This window comes from Vipera ursinii (genome assembly GCF_947247035.1).
Source record: "Vipera ursinii genome assembly, chromosome: 3".
In the NCBI taxonomy this organism is placed as follows: Eukaryota; Metazoa; Chordata; class Lepidosauria; order Squamata; family Viperidae; genus Vipera; species Vipera ursinii.
The window spans coordinates 56,944,355-56,962,099 of record NC_139516.1 but is presented as its reverse complement, the minus strand read 5'-3'; the positions used below and the strand labels follow the sequence as shown (position 1 = coordinate 56,962,099).

At 36.4% G+C, this 17,745-nt stretch overlaps 1 protein-coding gene across 3 annotated transcripts in view; it reads left to right on the top strand.

Annotated features, from left to right (window-relative positions):
- Positions 1 to 17,745, top strand: part of EIF2B3 (eukaryotic translation initiation factor 2B subunit gamma) — a 99,279-nt gene that overhangs the window by 1,566 nt on the left and 79,968 nt on the right. For 2 of the 3 annotated variants that reach the window (XR_014491985.1, XM_083358459.1), the window contains exon 3: positions 7,002 to 7,141. Coding sequence is in view for 2 of the 3 variants with exons in the window: in XM_083358459.1 (XP_083214585.1) it covers positions 7,002 to 7,141 (140 nt within the window). In the remaining variant the exon portion in view is untranslated. Of the gene's footprint in view, positions 1 to 6,369; positions 6,455 to 7,001; positions 7,142 to 17,745 lie in introns of those variants that run through there. The other variant, XM_083358460.1, reaches the window with a different exon arrangement.

Sequence of the window (17,745 nt, the reverse complement as noted above, 5' to 3'; positions counted from 1 at the left end):
CAAGAACACAAAAAATGTCTTTGGACAACGCTGGCTCCCTTGGCTAAGAAACGGAGATGAGCATCATGCTCCTAGAGTCAGACATGACTGGACATTTACCTTTTTATTAACAAAATAGAGCCAGTGTAGTGGTTAAAGCATCTGGCTATGCTTTGAAACCGGCCTGAGTTCTAATGTAGCTCAAAGAACATTACAGTAGTTTTGGAAGCTCTGTGGGAAACTTCCAAGAAGATTGAGTGTGTGTATGTGTGTGCATGTGAGAGAGAGATTGCACTAATGCCATATTTATATGTAAAGGCAGTGTAAACCACCCTTTCCTTTCACAGGCTTTATGCGAGAATAATATGCAATCTGTAGAATCACAATTTATTGATTTTCTCCAAACACTTCGCTCACTGATTATATTTTTCATCTAGAATTTTCATTGCTGTATACATGACATTATAAGCAAATTATATTAAACATTTCATTTCCTTTCAACATAATTAGTTTGGGTTAACTGGTATGGTTTATAATGGATATTTAGTGGGGTAATACAGTATTTCAGATTTCAAGGCAAAATGGATCCTCAGTGGAATGCACAAATATCGCACCAGTGTATAGTTGCTTAAAACAGCTTGCTTTTTCGTGGAATTGTGCAGGAAAATTGTACAATCATAGGAAAAAGCATGTAATATTGTTGTATAATTAGGCTTGATTATAATATAGTTAGTGCTACATTTTAATCTACCTCTTCAATTCTGTTATGGTGGTCAGCGTTTTAACAATTCTTGGCTTAACCCAGTGTAAGAGACCAATCGTATCACCTATGTTCATAACTAGTTTGTGATGAATTATATCTTCTATCTGCATTTACAGTCTTCTAAGAAAAAGGTCTAAACTATAGAAGTTTTAGTATAAATGGAATTGGATATATCTAGTTTAATGAAAAGGACTAAGGCTGACCTGACAGCAGTGTTCCAATATCTAAGGGGTTGCCACAAAAAAGAGGGAGTCGGGCTATTCTCCAAAGCACCTGAAGGCAGGACAAGAAGCAATGGATGGAAACTAGTCAAAGAGAGAAGCAAGCTAGAACTAAGGAGAAGTTTGCTGACAGTTAGAACAATTAATTAGTGGAACAACTTGACTCCAGAAGCTGTGAATGCTCCATACTGGAAGTTTTTAAGAAGAGATTCGACATCCGTTTGTCTGAAATGGTATAGGGTTTCTTGCCTGAGCACAGGGTTGGACTAGAAGACCTCCAAGGTCCCTTCCAACTCTATTATTTTGTTATTCAATCTCTTCTTAAAAACCTACAGTGATGGAGCACCCACAACTTCTGAAGGCAAGCTGTTCTTCTGGCTTGTTAGATGCTTTTTTCCAGTATGTCATTTCCTTTTTAGGATAGTTTTTGTTAGAAATTCTGATGCTAATAGATTCTTATTCATGGTTCCTATGAATTAATTATCATATGATTGGTAAAGTTTCTAAAACAAAGTTGGCAAAATAGGCTTATAAATAAGCACTAGGCTTTTTACAGGTTGTATCTCTTCTCTGAGCCAAGAATTTTGTATTTTCTGCCATGTCAAAGCAAAAGTCTGGGGTAGATGCACTTTTTTCTTATAACCCAGTAATAAAGAGGTATTCTTTATTAAGGTTGTATTATGGAGGCTTCAGGGAGAATCTTCAGAAAGTTTTGAAGCTAGAATAGAGAATGAGCCATGTCTACTATTGTCATAAATTGTTCCAGTTTAATGTGTGGCTTTGCCCTTGCAACAGTAAATACACCTATCTAAATGGCAGAAAGTATTCCATTCTCTAAAATAATTAATTTCAAAGCTGATGTGTCAAGAAATGCTTAATATGTTTACTTCTTGCATCTTCTATATAGAAACTAATCTAGTTATTATCAGTGGAACTAAATATGAGGTATGATTACTGACTATTTCCAATATTGATGTTTAATATGTATTTTCATTGAAGAAAGGATAAAGAGAGAAATAGTAAATGATTTCTGGCACAGAGAATAGAATAAGAAATTATTACAAAAGCCTTAGATCCTGTTTTCTTCGAATTAACTAATTCTGCTTTTTCCATTCCTACTTCAAAGGAAATCAGAGCTAATTGCCTGAACAGATTAGAGTTCTATGACAATGTAATTTAATTTTCAATACTAGCACACTGCCTTTTACTCTGCCTGCTCTTTGTCTGACAAATGGTTAATCTCAATTTCCTTCTGTCTTTCTTCCCATGAGTTTAGGGTACTTGCAACTGGCAAAATGTAGTTAGCTCCATACTAGACTTTGCTTATAATGCGTTTCCTAGAAATCTCTTTTATGTTAGTTACAAAATTTGTTTTTCTAACCATTGCTCAAGTCAGATTTCTACCTTCAGTAATGTTCAAATGCCTAAACAAAAGATTTCAACCTCCACCACACCAAATTCCAGCCATGAGAATTTTTCCAAAATTATTTCCTTCTTTGAAGTAACTTCAAAACTGAGAAAAATGCAGAAGACTTTTTTTCTACTTGGTCTTAGATTGGAAGAGAAAACTGACTTAATGAGAAACTGTCCAACCCAACCCCATTTCAAAATAAAATTCTCTTAATAAAATAACAAATTATTTCCTAAGAAGTTTATCCTATTTGAACAGAAGTTTCCCTCTCACTGCCCAAAAGAAATAGACATTTAGCTCAAAGTTAAAATATTATTGGCAATGCATTCCATAGTCAGTGAAGTGATTCTAGGCTTAAAACAACCTAATTCTGAATTTTTTCCATTATGAATGAATTTGCCTAGCTGTTCCCTTGTTGATTCAAAACTCCTTTTGGATTTAATTCCTATGCAGATTAGATGTTTTTTTTTATTTAAAAAGTTTTACAATACATTTTGACTTTAATCCCCCCTCCCCCACCCCTATCCAACCCTCCCTATCCCTCTCCCCCACTCCCTCCTCCCCCCCCCCGACTTCCCAGAGCTAAATACAGGGCATAAAATCGAAAAACAAACATAAGCACCCCTATGTTATCAACAATAAACTATAAATTCTATCTCTCTCTAGCTCATATAAAATGAATACAAACAATATTAATATTACAAATAAAGTAGAAAAGAAAAAGAGGAAAACAGAAAAAGAGCTTTACTCAAAATAAGTTTTCTTAATCCCAGTCCTTATTCATATTAATTTCAAAAAAACCAGAAAAGAAAAAAAAAACTTTCACCTGCTATTTACATTCTCCCACCTTTCTCTAATTTCCAAACAAATTCTCAGTTACACGCCAAAAGCGCCTATCTCTGTTAATCTTAATAATCTCCGACCAACTAAATTATGATCAAAAATAGTTCTTGCATGTATCACACCAAATGTCTCGCAGTTCCAAATCATCCTTAAGTTCAAATAAAAGTTCAAATAAAAAGAGCATATAAAAAAAAGATTTAAGCAATCTCTAAGACAACTTGTTGTTAATTAAGAGCTTACATACCCATTCTTAGTTCAACACATACTTTAAGTCCATAACCCTAATATACTTTTCTAGCAAGCAAATAACATCAATCTTAAATTATGTAAAATATTAAAAAAAAACTTTCTTTCTCCTCTATAATAATTTTACTCCATTGACATTCTAATCTTAAAATTTAATCAGCAATCTTAACGCCCCAAAACTTTTGGAGCACCTCTGTCATGACCCCCAAAACTTCTTTAGACCGCTCTCCTCCCACATCTTCACTGTAAGCACACTTTGAAAATTCCATAGCTTTCTGCTGGTCTTGCTCTTGCTCTCGTCTCGCTCTTCTTAGGGCGTGCCGCGTCATCTTCTGGCCTCCTGCAGCAACCGATGAGACTGTGACTTGATCCCCTCCAACACCATTGTCCTCTGTCTGTCTATCTGCAACATCTTGAAGCTTTCCCACTCCGTATCCTTTTGCAGCTTCCAAAAATGATAGGGGGGTTGCTTTTAACACATTGCTATAAAAATCACGTGCCTGAGCCACAGTAACCAAACGATGTCTTTTACCTTCGTGCGTCGCCACCAATCCAACTGGAATCTCCCATCTAAACTTAATATCACGTTTCTTAAGTTCCTGTACTAGAAATGCAAAATCTTTCCTTCTCCTTAGGATCTTCAGAGGGATCTCTTTTAAAACCAAAACTTCTTGCTCAGCCACTACCAAATTAGTATCATAAGCAGCTTGAATGACTTCATCTCTAATTACTCTCTTTGTAAAATAGACCACCACATCTCTGGGTAACTTCCTCTGTCTTGCAATCCATGAATTTACACGAAAAACTTTGTCCATATTTCCCTCAATTTCAAATGCTGGCTGGCCCAGTACCCCTTCCAGAGCCTCAGAAATCAGCTGCTTTAAATCTTCTTTACCATTCTCCTTTAAACCCCTAATTCTAATAGCATACTGCATCTGATTATACTGAACAAGGCTCAATTCTTCGTCCATTTTATCCCTTATATTTTCATTTTCTAATACCTTTGCTTCTAATATAGAGTTCTTTTGACTGAGATCCTCCACTTTTATCTCCAGCTGTAGCACACATTCAGCTACGGATTCAACTATAGACAAGATGTCCACCGTCATTGCTCTCAGCTTCTCTTCCATCTTCTTCTCCAATTTCTCCATTTTCTCCTCCATTTTCTCCTCCAGCTTTTTCAACTTTTCATCCATCATATCAGACATCAATTGTGCATGCTTTCCAAGAGCGTCTTGTAAATCCTTAAGCGTCAATACCGGGGGAGATGCAGGAGGAAGCAAAGCTTGCAATGAGGTCTCTTGCACCAGGGAAGACCCCGCATTCCGAAGAGCTTTAGAAGTTTTAGCCGCCATCTTCCCGCACTTTCACTTATTACGCACTTTCACTTTAAAGCTATAAAATCCATTGAGCTAGATAGTAAAAATAAAGAGTCCACTTCACCTTGACCTCCTGTACCACTCTGCCTGCATCTTGATAATCAAAAGTATTTCCTTTTGGCAGGGGTGGTTGCTAACGCCTGGCTCTGCTCCAATAATCCCAGAGCAGAGGCGCTGCGCAGCTCGGAGCAACCCAGGCTTCGGGGGGGCTCATCCTTCAGCCGCCCAAGCTCTCAGCTCAGGCGGCCCCGGAGAGCTCAACCCCTACCTGGGGCCTCACCCCCTCCTCTTCTCCCGAGGAGGGGGCTTCAAATCCATCTAAACAGCTGATCGGCGCTGTTTACGATGGAAAAACACAGCTGCGGAGCGGGCAGCCCGAAAACGGCTGTCTTCGGCGTCGCGTCGCCACCAGAAGTCGCAGATTAGATGTTTTGATTAACCCTATACATCAGGTGGGAGTTCAAAACATCTGGAGATTACTATGCTAATCTTTGTTCTAAGTCATTCATAAATATAAATTTAAAGTGGTAGTCTCAGTGCAACTCCCTGGGTGTACCATTGTTTAGTTTCAACTATTGTGAAAGTTGACCATTTATTCCTAATCTAAGGTCTAAGGTCTGCAAATCAGATAATTATAAATGAATAAAGAAACCTTCATTCTACTGTTAGTTTATTCAGAAAAAAGGTGAGAGATCTATCAAATGTGTTTTGAGAATCCCAATAATCAGTGCATATGAATTTACTACTGTCCACATCCACATTGGGACTCTCTAAAACAGTTTCTCAACTTGGCAATATATCAGGAATAAATGTAATCCTGAAAAGCTTGTGCTTTCTTAAATCCTTTAAAAAGTTGGTATTACATTGGCTATCTCTTTCTCTCTGTCTCTCTCTCTCTCTTTCTCCTTCTCTCTCTCTATCCTCTCTCTCTTCTCTCCCTCCCCCCCTTCAAGATCATTTATCTACAATTGCTGATTTTAGGGATAGGAAATTTTATATGGGAGACTTTTTTTAGAACTCTTGGATTAAAACCAATTAAATCAAATGAACAGGTATTTCAGATTCTTCTGAATGTTACATGGGAAGGCTCATAAGTGCTTTTTCAAGAGCCTGATTTAATGGAATTTGAATTGGGAAGACAAAATTCCATCTAGACGATCTCCTAAAATAAAGGACAAATTGGTTGCATCCAAAGAAACTTTGGTGAGGTACTTTATGCTATTTGCATAAATATATATCAATTGTGTAATTATAAGGTAAAGGTAAAGGTTACCCCGCACATGTGTGCTAGTCGTTTCCAACTCTAGGGGCCGGTGCTAATCTCCGTTTCAGTCGAAGAGCCAGCACTTGTCCGAGGACGTCTCCGTGGTCATGTGGCTGGCATGACAACGCCAAAGGTGCATGGAACGCTGTTACCTTCCCACCGTAGTGGTCCCTATTTTTCTACTTGCATTTTTATGTGCTTTCGAACTGCTAGGTTGGCAGAAGCTGGGACAAGTAACAGGCGCTCACTCTGTTACGCGGCACTCGGGATTCGACCCGCCAAACTGCCGACCTTCTGATTGACAAGCTCAGCGTCCTAACCCACTGAGCCACCGCGTCCCTATAATGTGTAATTATACCATTGCACAAATAATATAAATTAGTATGCATTATATGTTTTTAGATTTAATAGACATTTAAGATTAATAGATGTTTTCTCCTCTCAACTTTTCCATTATTCAGGTTGTATTTGCATATCTTTATTAGTATGTAGCTTTGTGTTAAATACATAGATATAATAGTGACAGAAATGCCAGTTTACCTAATAATTTTTTAGATTTACTATCTTATATTTTGCTTAGGAGGTCTTACAAAATAATTATATTAATTAAAATAGTATAAATTATTTTTCTGCAGGAATAATGCTACCTATTCACATCTTAGTATTTTGATCAGTAAATTATTTTGGCCTATGAGATTTCTGAAACCTTGAAGAACTTGCTTAAGTTATTTGTAATTTGTAAGGTCCCTTTAAAGGTTTTACGACTTTAAAAGAATTCAAACTATTTAAACTTTACATTTACATTTAAAAGTTATATTTAAACTATTTAAAATTAAATGATCTGAAGAATGTAAACTATTTCATAGATCTATTAACTTTTTTTCCTCTTCTGTAGAAGTCATTGTGGTTACAACGAAAGATGTTCAGAAAGTGCTAAACTTGGAGACAAAACTGAAGCTGGATATTGTATGTATTGCTGATGATGCAGATATGGGAACTGCAGACTCATTACGGCATATTCATGAAAAAATAAAGGTAATACTAAGTATTTAAAAATCATTTTAATTGATCATACTATGAGTAATGTGTATATGAGTGAAATATAGAAAGAATTCAATAGATCAGTGTTCACTAAGGAGATTAAGCAAACTTTTAAAATATCTAAATACTGTGTTAAAAATGAATGTACACAAATATTTATTTATTTATTTATTTATTTGATTTGATTTGATTTGATTTGATTTGATTTATATACCGCCCTTTTCCCGAAGGACTCAAGGCGGTTTACAGGGCAAATTAAAAAAGAGATACAATATACAGATTAAAATACAATTAAATTAATAGCCCCAACACTTTAAAATTAAATTTAAAACCTTAAAAACCCCTCAGTCCAGGCCGGCCAGCTCAAATAGCCAGGTTTTTAGGTCCCGGCGAAACGAGCGAAGGTCGGGGGCGATCCGGAGTTCCACCGGCAGCTGAAAATATGAGCATTGTTGATAAATTTCTACTATTATTTCCACTGACTACTTCAAATTGATCTTACCCATATTTTATCTATGTATAGTGCTGTTGCATAATATTATTTATTTGTTCGTTTGTTTGTTTTCTATGCTGCCCATCTCCCCTACAAGGTGATTCTGGGCAACTAAGATAAATCCTCATCTTAGGAAATGTTTATATCTTGTAAAGCATGTATACATTTCTGAACTCTTTATTTGCTGCTGTGTCCAATTCAGTTTTAGGGACAAGATGAACAAATTAAGCCAACCAATGAACAATAATGTAATGTGTGCCACATCTTTGAGAAAGTATGAGAGAGAAATCCATTTGCTAAATAATGTTAAAAATGGATTCATATATCTATTTAGAAGCTAATACTAATACAAAGTATGTTCTACACCTTGAGTTATTTCTAAAAATAATAAAGGCGGGATACAAATAATTAAATAAATATAAATTCACTATGGATCATAGATTTCTTCTAAGAGACCTAGTTTATTTCTAAATTCAGTGAGAACTGAAACACAGGAACAAAAATAATTCTAGGTATGACCCCATTTTTCATTATCCAGTGTGAAACAATATTGTATTTATAGGTACACTAAAGTGCATGTAAATCAAACTTCATTAGAATATTTCAGGCCTAGGTTATTGATTTTTCATGTTCCTTAATGATTACATGTTCTTAAGGTTAATATTTAATTTTCAACATTTTCTGAGGTACCTTGATCCAGTATAAATTATTTGGATGCTGAATTAAACATTTAATTTAATCACTTCTTAATCAGTAATTTAAATAATTTGAAATCTACATCACTAATATCAAAAAGCACTGAAATGAAAATTGAGGAAGTCATAACCTTAGGTCATGAAATGAACCTGTTGTTGCATCAGATACACTGGCAATAAGAAGACCAGAAAATTGGTTTTTCAATGACTGATGAAAATTTGGTAAAGCAAATTAGAAATCAGGGTCAAGCACATATTAAACGGATATATCTTGCATTGATAGAAATTGATTCAGAAACAGAACTTGTTAAAGATTGCATGATAAAGTGGGCTCAGAATATTCAAGAAGTTATTACAATGGATACTTGGGAAAAGATCTGGGTGAGAAATGTAAAATTTACGCAAGCCCAAAATCTAAGAGAGAATTTTTATAAAATGTTTTATAGGTGGCATTTAGATCCCAAAAAGCTAGCAAGTATGTATCTGAACTACCAGCCTAAATGTTGGAGGTGTGGTGGTGAAGATGCAACGTATTAGTCATTTTATAAGAGCTAAAGTGCGATAGACCTAATAGTTTATTGTTGTTAGCATATGGTAGTCTATGATTGTTTTTTACTTTTATACCTTGTATTTAGCTCTGGGAAGTCGGGGAAGGGGAGGGGGGGAGGGTTGGGTTGGGTTGGGAGGGGGGTGGGGGTGGGGAGGGGTTGTTTTGTTAAAGATAAAATGTATTGAAAAACTTTTCAATAAAAAAAAAAGATACACTGGCAATAAGTTTTTAGTCTGAGCTGTGTATCCACTTCTGGTATGGTGCAACTGGACCTTCTTATCGCTGCGGCCGCGAACAGAACTGGTTTCGTAAAATTAACGTGGTGCTCTTTGACTGGAGCTCTTTAATAAGGGGGAAAGTGTCTCCTTCTCTGTTTCGGTGGCCTTGCATCCAGCTCATCGCAATATTTTGTTTCCTGGCAGAAAGCAGTGTGTGAACTTGGGCAATATTTCGTCTGTTTCCTGAGGTTTGGCAGCAGCATCTGTAGACTCAGGTTATGCGGGAAGAGCCCATGGCATAGCTGCTTCAAATGCTATTATTACTTCTCTTGGGAGTAGAAGCAATTTTGGCATGAGAAGGAAACCCACCGTCAGCACTTCCTACACACTCTCACTTCTTTATAAAATTACAAGGAAAAGCCCTGTGCAATTAAGAGTAATGATGGGAAGGGCTCTTGCTCTGTTCGGTGTGAGCCAGAGACATATAGAACCACAGATATGGCCCCAAACTGTACTGCCTTGGTAAGAAGACCCTCCATTTTTGCTGGCATGTACATAGATAATGTTATGTTGGTTTGGAATATGAAGATGAAAGCTGACGCATTATTTTTCCCTCTCATCCTGTCAAAGGTCTTCTCCAATTTATGTCAGTAACTACATTTTAACCAGCTATTAAAATATAGTATTCCAGCAGTATAACAGAGTGGAAAAATGTACATTTTCCTGCATTAATGAATGTTTACTTATTCTAATGGAACCTCTAACCATACAGTTAGATACTAGTAGGACTTTGACTGTGAAGTAATGATCGGTGGTCTACGTAGAATAAAATAAAATAAATAAAAGTTACAAAAATGTTCCCATGATCCTTCATAATCTCAGGGGTTGCCAGTATCTCAGGGGCTGCCAAAAGAAGAGGGAGTCAAGCTATTCTCCAAAGCACCTGAGGGCAGGACAAGAAGCAATGGAGGGAAACTAATCAAGGGTAGAAGCAACCTAGAATTAAGGAGAAATTTCCTGACAGTTAGAACAATTAATCAATGGATCAGTTAATCAATTAATCTGCCCCCAGAAGTTGTGAATGCTCCAACACTGGAAGTTTTTAAGAAGAGATTGGACATCCATTTGTCTGAAATGGTATAGGGTTTCTTGCCTCAGCAGGGGGTTGGACTAGATGACCTCCAAGGTCCCTTCCAACTCTGTTATTGTATTGTATAAACAATGAAAGAAGCAGTTATTTCTTGGAAGAGCTAAGCAATGCAGATTTGCGTGCTGGGTACATCTTTTGGAGCCATATTGTGGAAAGTGTGATGTCACAGCAGTGGTCTGTATGCTGCTGAGGGTCAGTGATCCATGTAGTTTTGGACAGACAAGTTTAGCGCTTCACTTCCTCTGCTAAAAAACCTCCTTTCCAAATACATGACATAAGAAAGCTCACTGTAATGGCTGGGAAGTGGAATCTCTGCTTCTGGTACACTTGAGATGAGTTTGGTGACCATGGAAAAAAAGCATAACTTGTAACAGAGATGTTTTTGGACTGTTGGTGGATTGAAAAACAAACCATGAAATAAGTGCATAGAGACAAATGGATGTTTTACTCCTTTGCTTATGAGTTAATTTTAAAATAAATAAATAGAGCATTTCATTTCTTAAAGCAGTTTACCAGACCTCTTTTACTGAGGCTTAACTGATGCTCTCTGAAGCGCCGTGTATAGTTCTACAGTAAAAATATTTTAGAATGCCTCACTCACCTCTGTTAACAACATCACAGAGACGTCTATACAACAAAAATCATAAGAGTTCAAGAAATTGACAGTGGAATAAATAACAGAAAATCATAGGAGTTTTGGTATGGTCTGTGTCTCATAGTGGAATATATGTGAAAATACTTAGGTCACCACACACAATCCAGAAACAAAACTATAATAATAATAATAATATTATCTTGCTCATCCTTGATACGAATTCATTTTGAAGTTCTCTCTTAAATCTGGATCCTATTATGAAAAGGGAATGGTTACAGAGAGGACCACTGTAGGGAATATCAAAGTCGAGTTCAATTAAGGTTATGTTAATCCAGTTTTCTTGCGTAAACATTTTTCCTCTATGGGCTGATCAAAGCAATAAATGTATTTCCGGTACATATGTGGTAGGGAAGTATGGAGTTGTTCATCTTGCTGAAGGTCACTGTGTATATTTGCTGTTCCCTTATTTTACTTCTGGAAGAGGGTGGAAAAACGTGTGCAGCAACTTATCTGTAAGGCCCATCTTGTAAAGTAGTGCAACGTGCCCCATAAAAACTTGGAATGGAATGGCTTATAATACTTTCTAAGCACTGATGATGCTTCTTCAAAACAGAATTAGTCTGTTTACTATTGAAATTAGAAAAGTTATCTATGAAGATTCTCGATCATTCAGGTCATGGTTGTCCCAAAGATGCTTTTTCTAAAAGGCAACTAGACCTTCTTGGTTTTTGTTGTTGTTTTTTTCTTTGAAAATGTTTTGCTTCTCCAAGCTGAAATGAAGAAGCTTCTTGGATGAGAATGAAATCTTTTCAAAGAAAGAAAAACACATTCCAGTTACCTCTTGGAAAAAGCACCTTTGGGATAGAAAAGATACCTCTTTTGCATCTGCTGTAGAAGAGAAGAAGGGTTACCTCTCCTGTGGGTGTATTCTCAAAAGTTCTAGAATCAAGATCAAGTGAAGTACTAATACCACTTTACAATGCTTTGGTAAGGCCACACCTGGAATACTGCATCCAGTTTTGGTCACCACGATGTAAAAAAGATGTCGAGACTCTAGAAAAGGTACAGAGAAGAGCAACAAAGATGATTGGGGGACTGGAGGCTAAAACATATAGGGAACGGTTGCTGGAATTGGGTATGTGTAGTTTAATGAAGAGAAGGGTGAGGGGTGACATGATAGCAGTTTTCCAATATCTCAGGGGCTGCCACAAAGAAGAGGGAGTCGGACTCCAGAAGCTGTGATTGCTCCATACTGGAAGTTTTTAAGAAGAGATTCGACATCCATTTGCCTGAAATGGTATAGGGTTTCCTGCCTGAGCAGGGGGTTGGACTAGATGACTTCCAAGGTCCCTTCCAACAACAACAACTACTACTATTTTTTCTTCTTCTTCTTCTTCTTCTTCTTCTTCTTCTTCTTCTTCTTCTTCTTCTTCTTCTTATTATTATTATTATTATTATTATTATTATTATTATTATTATTATTATTATTATTATCCTTAGAATTGAGAATTAGGTTGCTACTATTCTTTCTTTACTATGGATATTTTATTGGTCCATACCAAGGGTAGGCAACCTTGGCTCTTTTATGACTCGTGGACTTCAACTCCCAGAATTCCTGAGCCAGTCATAAAAGAGCCAAGGTTGCCTACCCCTGGTATAGACCATTAGAGCTTTGAAGAGAAATGGGGGCTATATTCTCTTTTAAAAGATCATGAAAGTAGAAAAAAATGGCAAGATTTGAGTCTCCTGGATGGCAGAAACTGATAAGGTATTTGATTGAAGTTGAGCTCCAGAAAAAATGTATTCTTGGCGCTGATTATTTTAAAGTTATATAATAAGCTGAATAAGTCTTATCAATTCAGTGAGACCATATTGAAATTATATAAATATGTGTGTCTAGACAAATCTTCACCAGTAGTGGTAAGTTGTAAATGTGGATTACAGCTCCCCAAATACTTAGTGGGAATTGTGCAACACAGTATCAGTATATACTTATATTAGTATCAGTGTATTGGTACTGTACATATGAAGTTGATATATAGTCCTTAAAGAAGATGGTTACATCTTCTTTCATGCTGATTCCTGTCGAATCTCCTCCATATAAACAGCTTTATTCCCTGTGCTGTAATTTAATAGTATGTAATACCTGAAATTATTTACAGAGATTCTCACAGAAGTTATGCAATTGCTATATTTTTGTTCACAACTTTAGAATGTGTATATAGGTCTAGATTCCCATCTGTAATGATTTGGATCAGAGTAATGTTGATAGATAACTCTAAATTATTGTCATTTTGGTTGAATGATACAGTTCTTGAAAAGGAAAGCTTAATTTAAATATTTATCCGTAGAAATTCTGAACATCTTACAAAACCAATTTGGCATTTTTTCAGTTTTCTCCATCTATATTCTATAATGTATTGATTAGGGAAAAATAAACTGGTGATAGTGAAGGTGTGTCTCATCCAGTTGTTGGCAAGGTGAGATAAAAATAACCATTTTTAAGTTCAGTCTGAGACTTTTTATATATATAAAAGTTGAATTTTATAAGGTTAGGGAGGGGATATAACCAGGGTAGGGATTAGGGTTTAGGGTGGGGTTAGGATCGGGATTGGGGTGGGAACAGGGTTGGGAACAACATTGGGGTTGCTCCCCAATAATATTTTCAAGCTTTAGCAAACAGACTATTGTCTGGGTACATATGTTTAATTAACGCTAATTAATATAACAGTAAATAGCTGTAATATCTATGCTAAACAATAACCATAAACGGTATCAGTCAATACATATCATTCTCCTTACTAATATATATTCAAAATAACATATCACATTCATTTCTGGTTATTACCTATAAAGCCCTACATGGCCTGGGTCCGGGTTATTTGAGGGAACACCTGCTGCCGGCATCAAATGCCCTTCGCCCAGTGCGCTCCCACAGGGAGGGTCTGCTCAGGGTTCCGCCGGTGAGAGATTGCCAGCGGGTGACGCCCAGGGATAGGGCCTTCTCAGTGGGAGCGCCTGCCCTCTGGAACCAGCTGCCGGTGGAGCTGAGAACTGCCCCCGACCTCCGATCATTCCGCAGGGGCCTGAAGACCTGGCTCTTTGAGCTCTCGGGCCCAGGCTGAGGAGAAATTTTTAATTGGGGTTTTAATTGTGTACAGGGTCAATTTAATATTTTTTAATTCGGTTTTAACTTTTGTATGTTGGATTTTAATTCCCTGTAAACCGCCCTGAGTCCTCAGGGAAAGGGCGGTATATAAATGTAACTAAATAAATAAATAAAATAAATTTCTCGCTTTGACCATTGGTAAAATTTATCCTATGTTTTAAAATAAATTAAATCCTCTTTCTCTTTAATCTCTAAAGTTAATCTGTCCATTTCTGCACACTCTAAAATTTTCTTGATTAAGATCTCTTCATTTGGTCGGTTTTCAGTTTTCCAGTATTGGGCAAATGCTATTCTCTCTGCTATCAATACATGCAATATTAGATACTCATTCTCCTTCTCATACTTAGCTCCTAGTATTCCTAATAGAAACAGTTCTGGTTTAAGTTCAGTCTGTATTTTAATCATCTTTTCCAACCACGTGTGTATCTTAAGCCAAAAGTCTCAGACTTTTGAATTATAATCTTAGATATTTTACTCAAATAGAAGGATCAGAAAGAAAGATAATCGTGTTTTATATAATAACATATTGGTAAATAATATTATAAAAGGAGCCACTTTGGTATGGTGGTTAAGACACCAGGCTAGAAAATGTGAGACCACATGAGTTCTAATCCTGCCTCAGGCACAAAGCCAGTTAGGTGACCATAGACTAGTCGCTTTTGCGCATAAGAGGCAATGGCAACCCGTTTCTGAAAAATCTTGTCAAGAAAACTGCAATGATCTGTCAATTACCAGGTGGAAGGTGTGGATGTGTGTGCAAGCACGTGTGCGCGTGGACACACACACACACACACACATACACACACTACTGCTAAACTCTGAAATTGGTGGGGGGCACTAAAGCTTTATAGTTTTGGTTTCCTAAACCATATAGTCTGCTGGATTTATACAGTACAGCAAAAATTTCTAGTGCAGTTTAAAAACAAAGCCAATAAGGATAAATGAACCAACTACAGTGTATCTGAATATTTTATGTCTTGCTTTAACTATTGTAAAACTGGAATGAATCCTGCATGTTCATGTCTGGGGTGAAACAGGTGTTTAGCCTTAGGGATCTGTTGACTGACTTGGAATAGTAGATACCTAGATTATAGTTTCCAAAGAGATGGGTTGGATGGGACTTAATGCATTAGTTGAAAAATAGGAAGAAACTACTGCATCAATAGATAACATTAGAAGCAGGTAATTGGAAAGTGGTTCTGCCTTGCTGGAGGTCTTCAAACAGAAGTTGGAATATGGGAAAAACATAAGAGATTTTAAATGAAAACTCTTGTAAAAACTATAAATCCGACTATATGCAATAAGAACCACACCCTAAAGGACCCTTGGTTTGTTATCATTTTTTTTAAAGAAAACCTACGATTTTATGTCAAGTAAAAAAAGTTTCCTTTGATTGGTTCTGATATCCAACTTAATTGGATAAAGCCATATTCTGATATTGTGAACTAAAAAAATACTCAGGCATTAAAAATGTTCAATAAAATGTTTTAAAAACCTCTTTAATGTCTTGTTTGGAGTTGCTTATCCACTTAAGAAAGTGGTTTCCTAGGAAAGCAGCTAAGGTACTGCTTAACGTAACTGCTCTGAGTCACTCTAAGAATGAGATTGCAGTATCTAAATTTGATAGATAAATAAAAATAAACTTTATAACACTAATTCTGTATGTTTAGAAAACTATTATAGTAATATATATTGTTACAAAGATCTACTGTAATATATATTATTACAGGGTTCTATTGTTAGCGCAGTTTTCTGAACTGTAGGGATTGTTGTGAGCGTTATTAAATTAAACATACCTGTATTTCTGTTGCAATATAACAGAATCTTATGTGGCCAGATTTTAACCCACAAACTCTGTGTAGTTATGATCTCAGTTATGATCTCAGTGCAAAAGAAATACACTATTTCTTTTGCATTCAACAATTTAAGACTGCAATCTTTTAGATGCCTCCTCCAAAACTGTCTTATTGAGTTTAGTAAAGTGTCCTTGTTAAATGAGCATAGGACTGCAGCACATGTTTTTTAGGGATTTTTTTTTAAAAAAATACTGGCTTGACTGTATTAATTTGAAATAAGAATAACATGTCTCTTTATGTGGACTGGGTGATCCTGGATCATCTGTCTTCAGGGATTTTCTCTGGGCTATCTAAATCAATTATATTTTTAACTTGGGGGTTAAATCCAATTGTCAGCATTGCAACGTATGTTCAAAATCTGTAGTTGCTTTGATTTTAATCTCTGCTTACATTACTTGAATCTGTTGTATGTACGTAATTGGCATGTTATATCTTACATCAGAAAGCCTTAATTGTTAATTTGGATGTGCTGTGTATTTCATAGTGGTTTCACTGCTGTATTTTCCATTTGCATTATATCAGTTTTGCGTAAAATTAAAATAATACCATTCTGCCTTTTTTAATCAAATGGACGGGCATAGGATTTTTCCCCAGTCGTTGGTCATACTTAGGATAAATTAGATTTTCTTACTAAGTAGTTTAAAAAAATACAGACCATATTCCCCTCCCCCTCTTTCTGCCACACCAACCCTTGAAAGTAAAGGAAAATAGAAGTGACTACTAGGGTGCTTGCCTAGTTTATTTTTCATTCAGGCATTAGTTTATTCTTTCAGGAGTTCCATACTGGAAAAAGGGCATCCATCAGACAGTAAGAACTTTATTTATGAGGGTGTTGGTGTTTCAAAGGGGAGGCTGTTGAATCCCAAAAGAGCCTTTCATGGTGTACTCTCAGCGTGTATCTGAGGCCGCTGCTCTGCTCATCAGGAGGAGAGGCAGAAATTTGGGCTTCACTTAGCAACCGTGTGTTTCACTGGTCCCTGTGCTCTCTGACGTTTATTTACATATTGAAGAGTAAATGGGTAGAACAGATGGCAACCAGACATTTGGTGGTTCTGTTCCCTTACGCCCCTCAGGGGTCTTGTATTCAGCCTCTGCCAGAGTTCATCCTAAAAAAAAACCCCGAGAAGCCTGTTCGCAGTTATGAAAGCCTTGTTGGCAGTTTATGAGGATGACAGATTAAAATGGTGTAGCTAAATAATTACAAGATGGAGTTAACAAGTCCAAAATGAAGGCATGCCTGAGGTGCCTTTCATCATTGAGAAGAAGGAGGTATCCTACTGGAAAAAGATCTAGTCTTTAAAAGCAATTAAACTGTAACCTTGTCCACAACGTTTCAACAAAATGTTGCGTTGTCGCCATATGTTTGGCAGATACAATTCCTAACTTTTAAGGGCTCGTTGTGTGCACCACCAGTAGTTATGTGAACATTTATTCAAATTATTGTTTGGTGTGGAATTTTATTTTTTATTTGCCCCTGTCAGGTTACGTGGGATTACTTTATAATAGGCAGATACATTTTTATTTATCAGTTTTTATTTATTCAGTTTTTCCTGTGAAATATTCTGAAATATTATCTTTGAAAAGCTGCTTTGTATGCGGATAAATTGGTTAAAAAGGGGATACCTTTGTAGTGTATTTGCAAATACTTTTCTTTTTAAATTTTACATCTTACCCATTGCTGGATATGACCTAGGTCCTACTCTCTCTATTTAACACTGTAATAGTATTAAATTATTACCTAATAGTTAGTGAAACTGGCACATTATTCTTTGAAGGTTTTATGGAGGGTGGGTGAGGAGGAGGAGAAGGAAACCAATGACTCTATCATTCCAGGCTGATGTTATTCTTTTCAAAACCAGCAATATTTATATT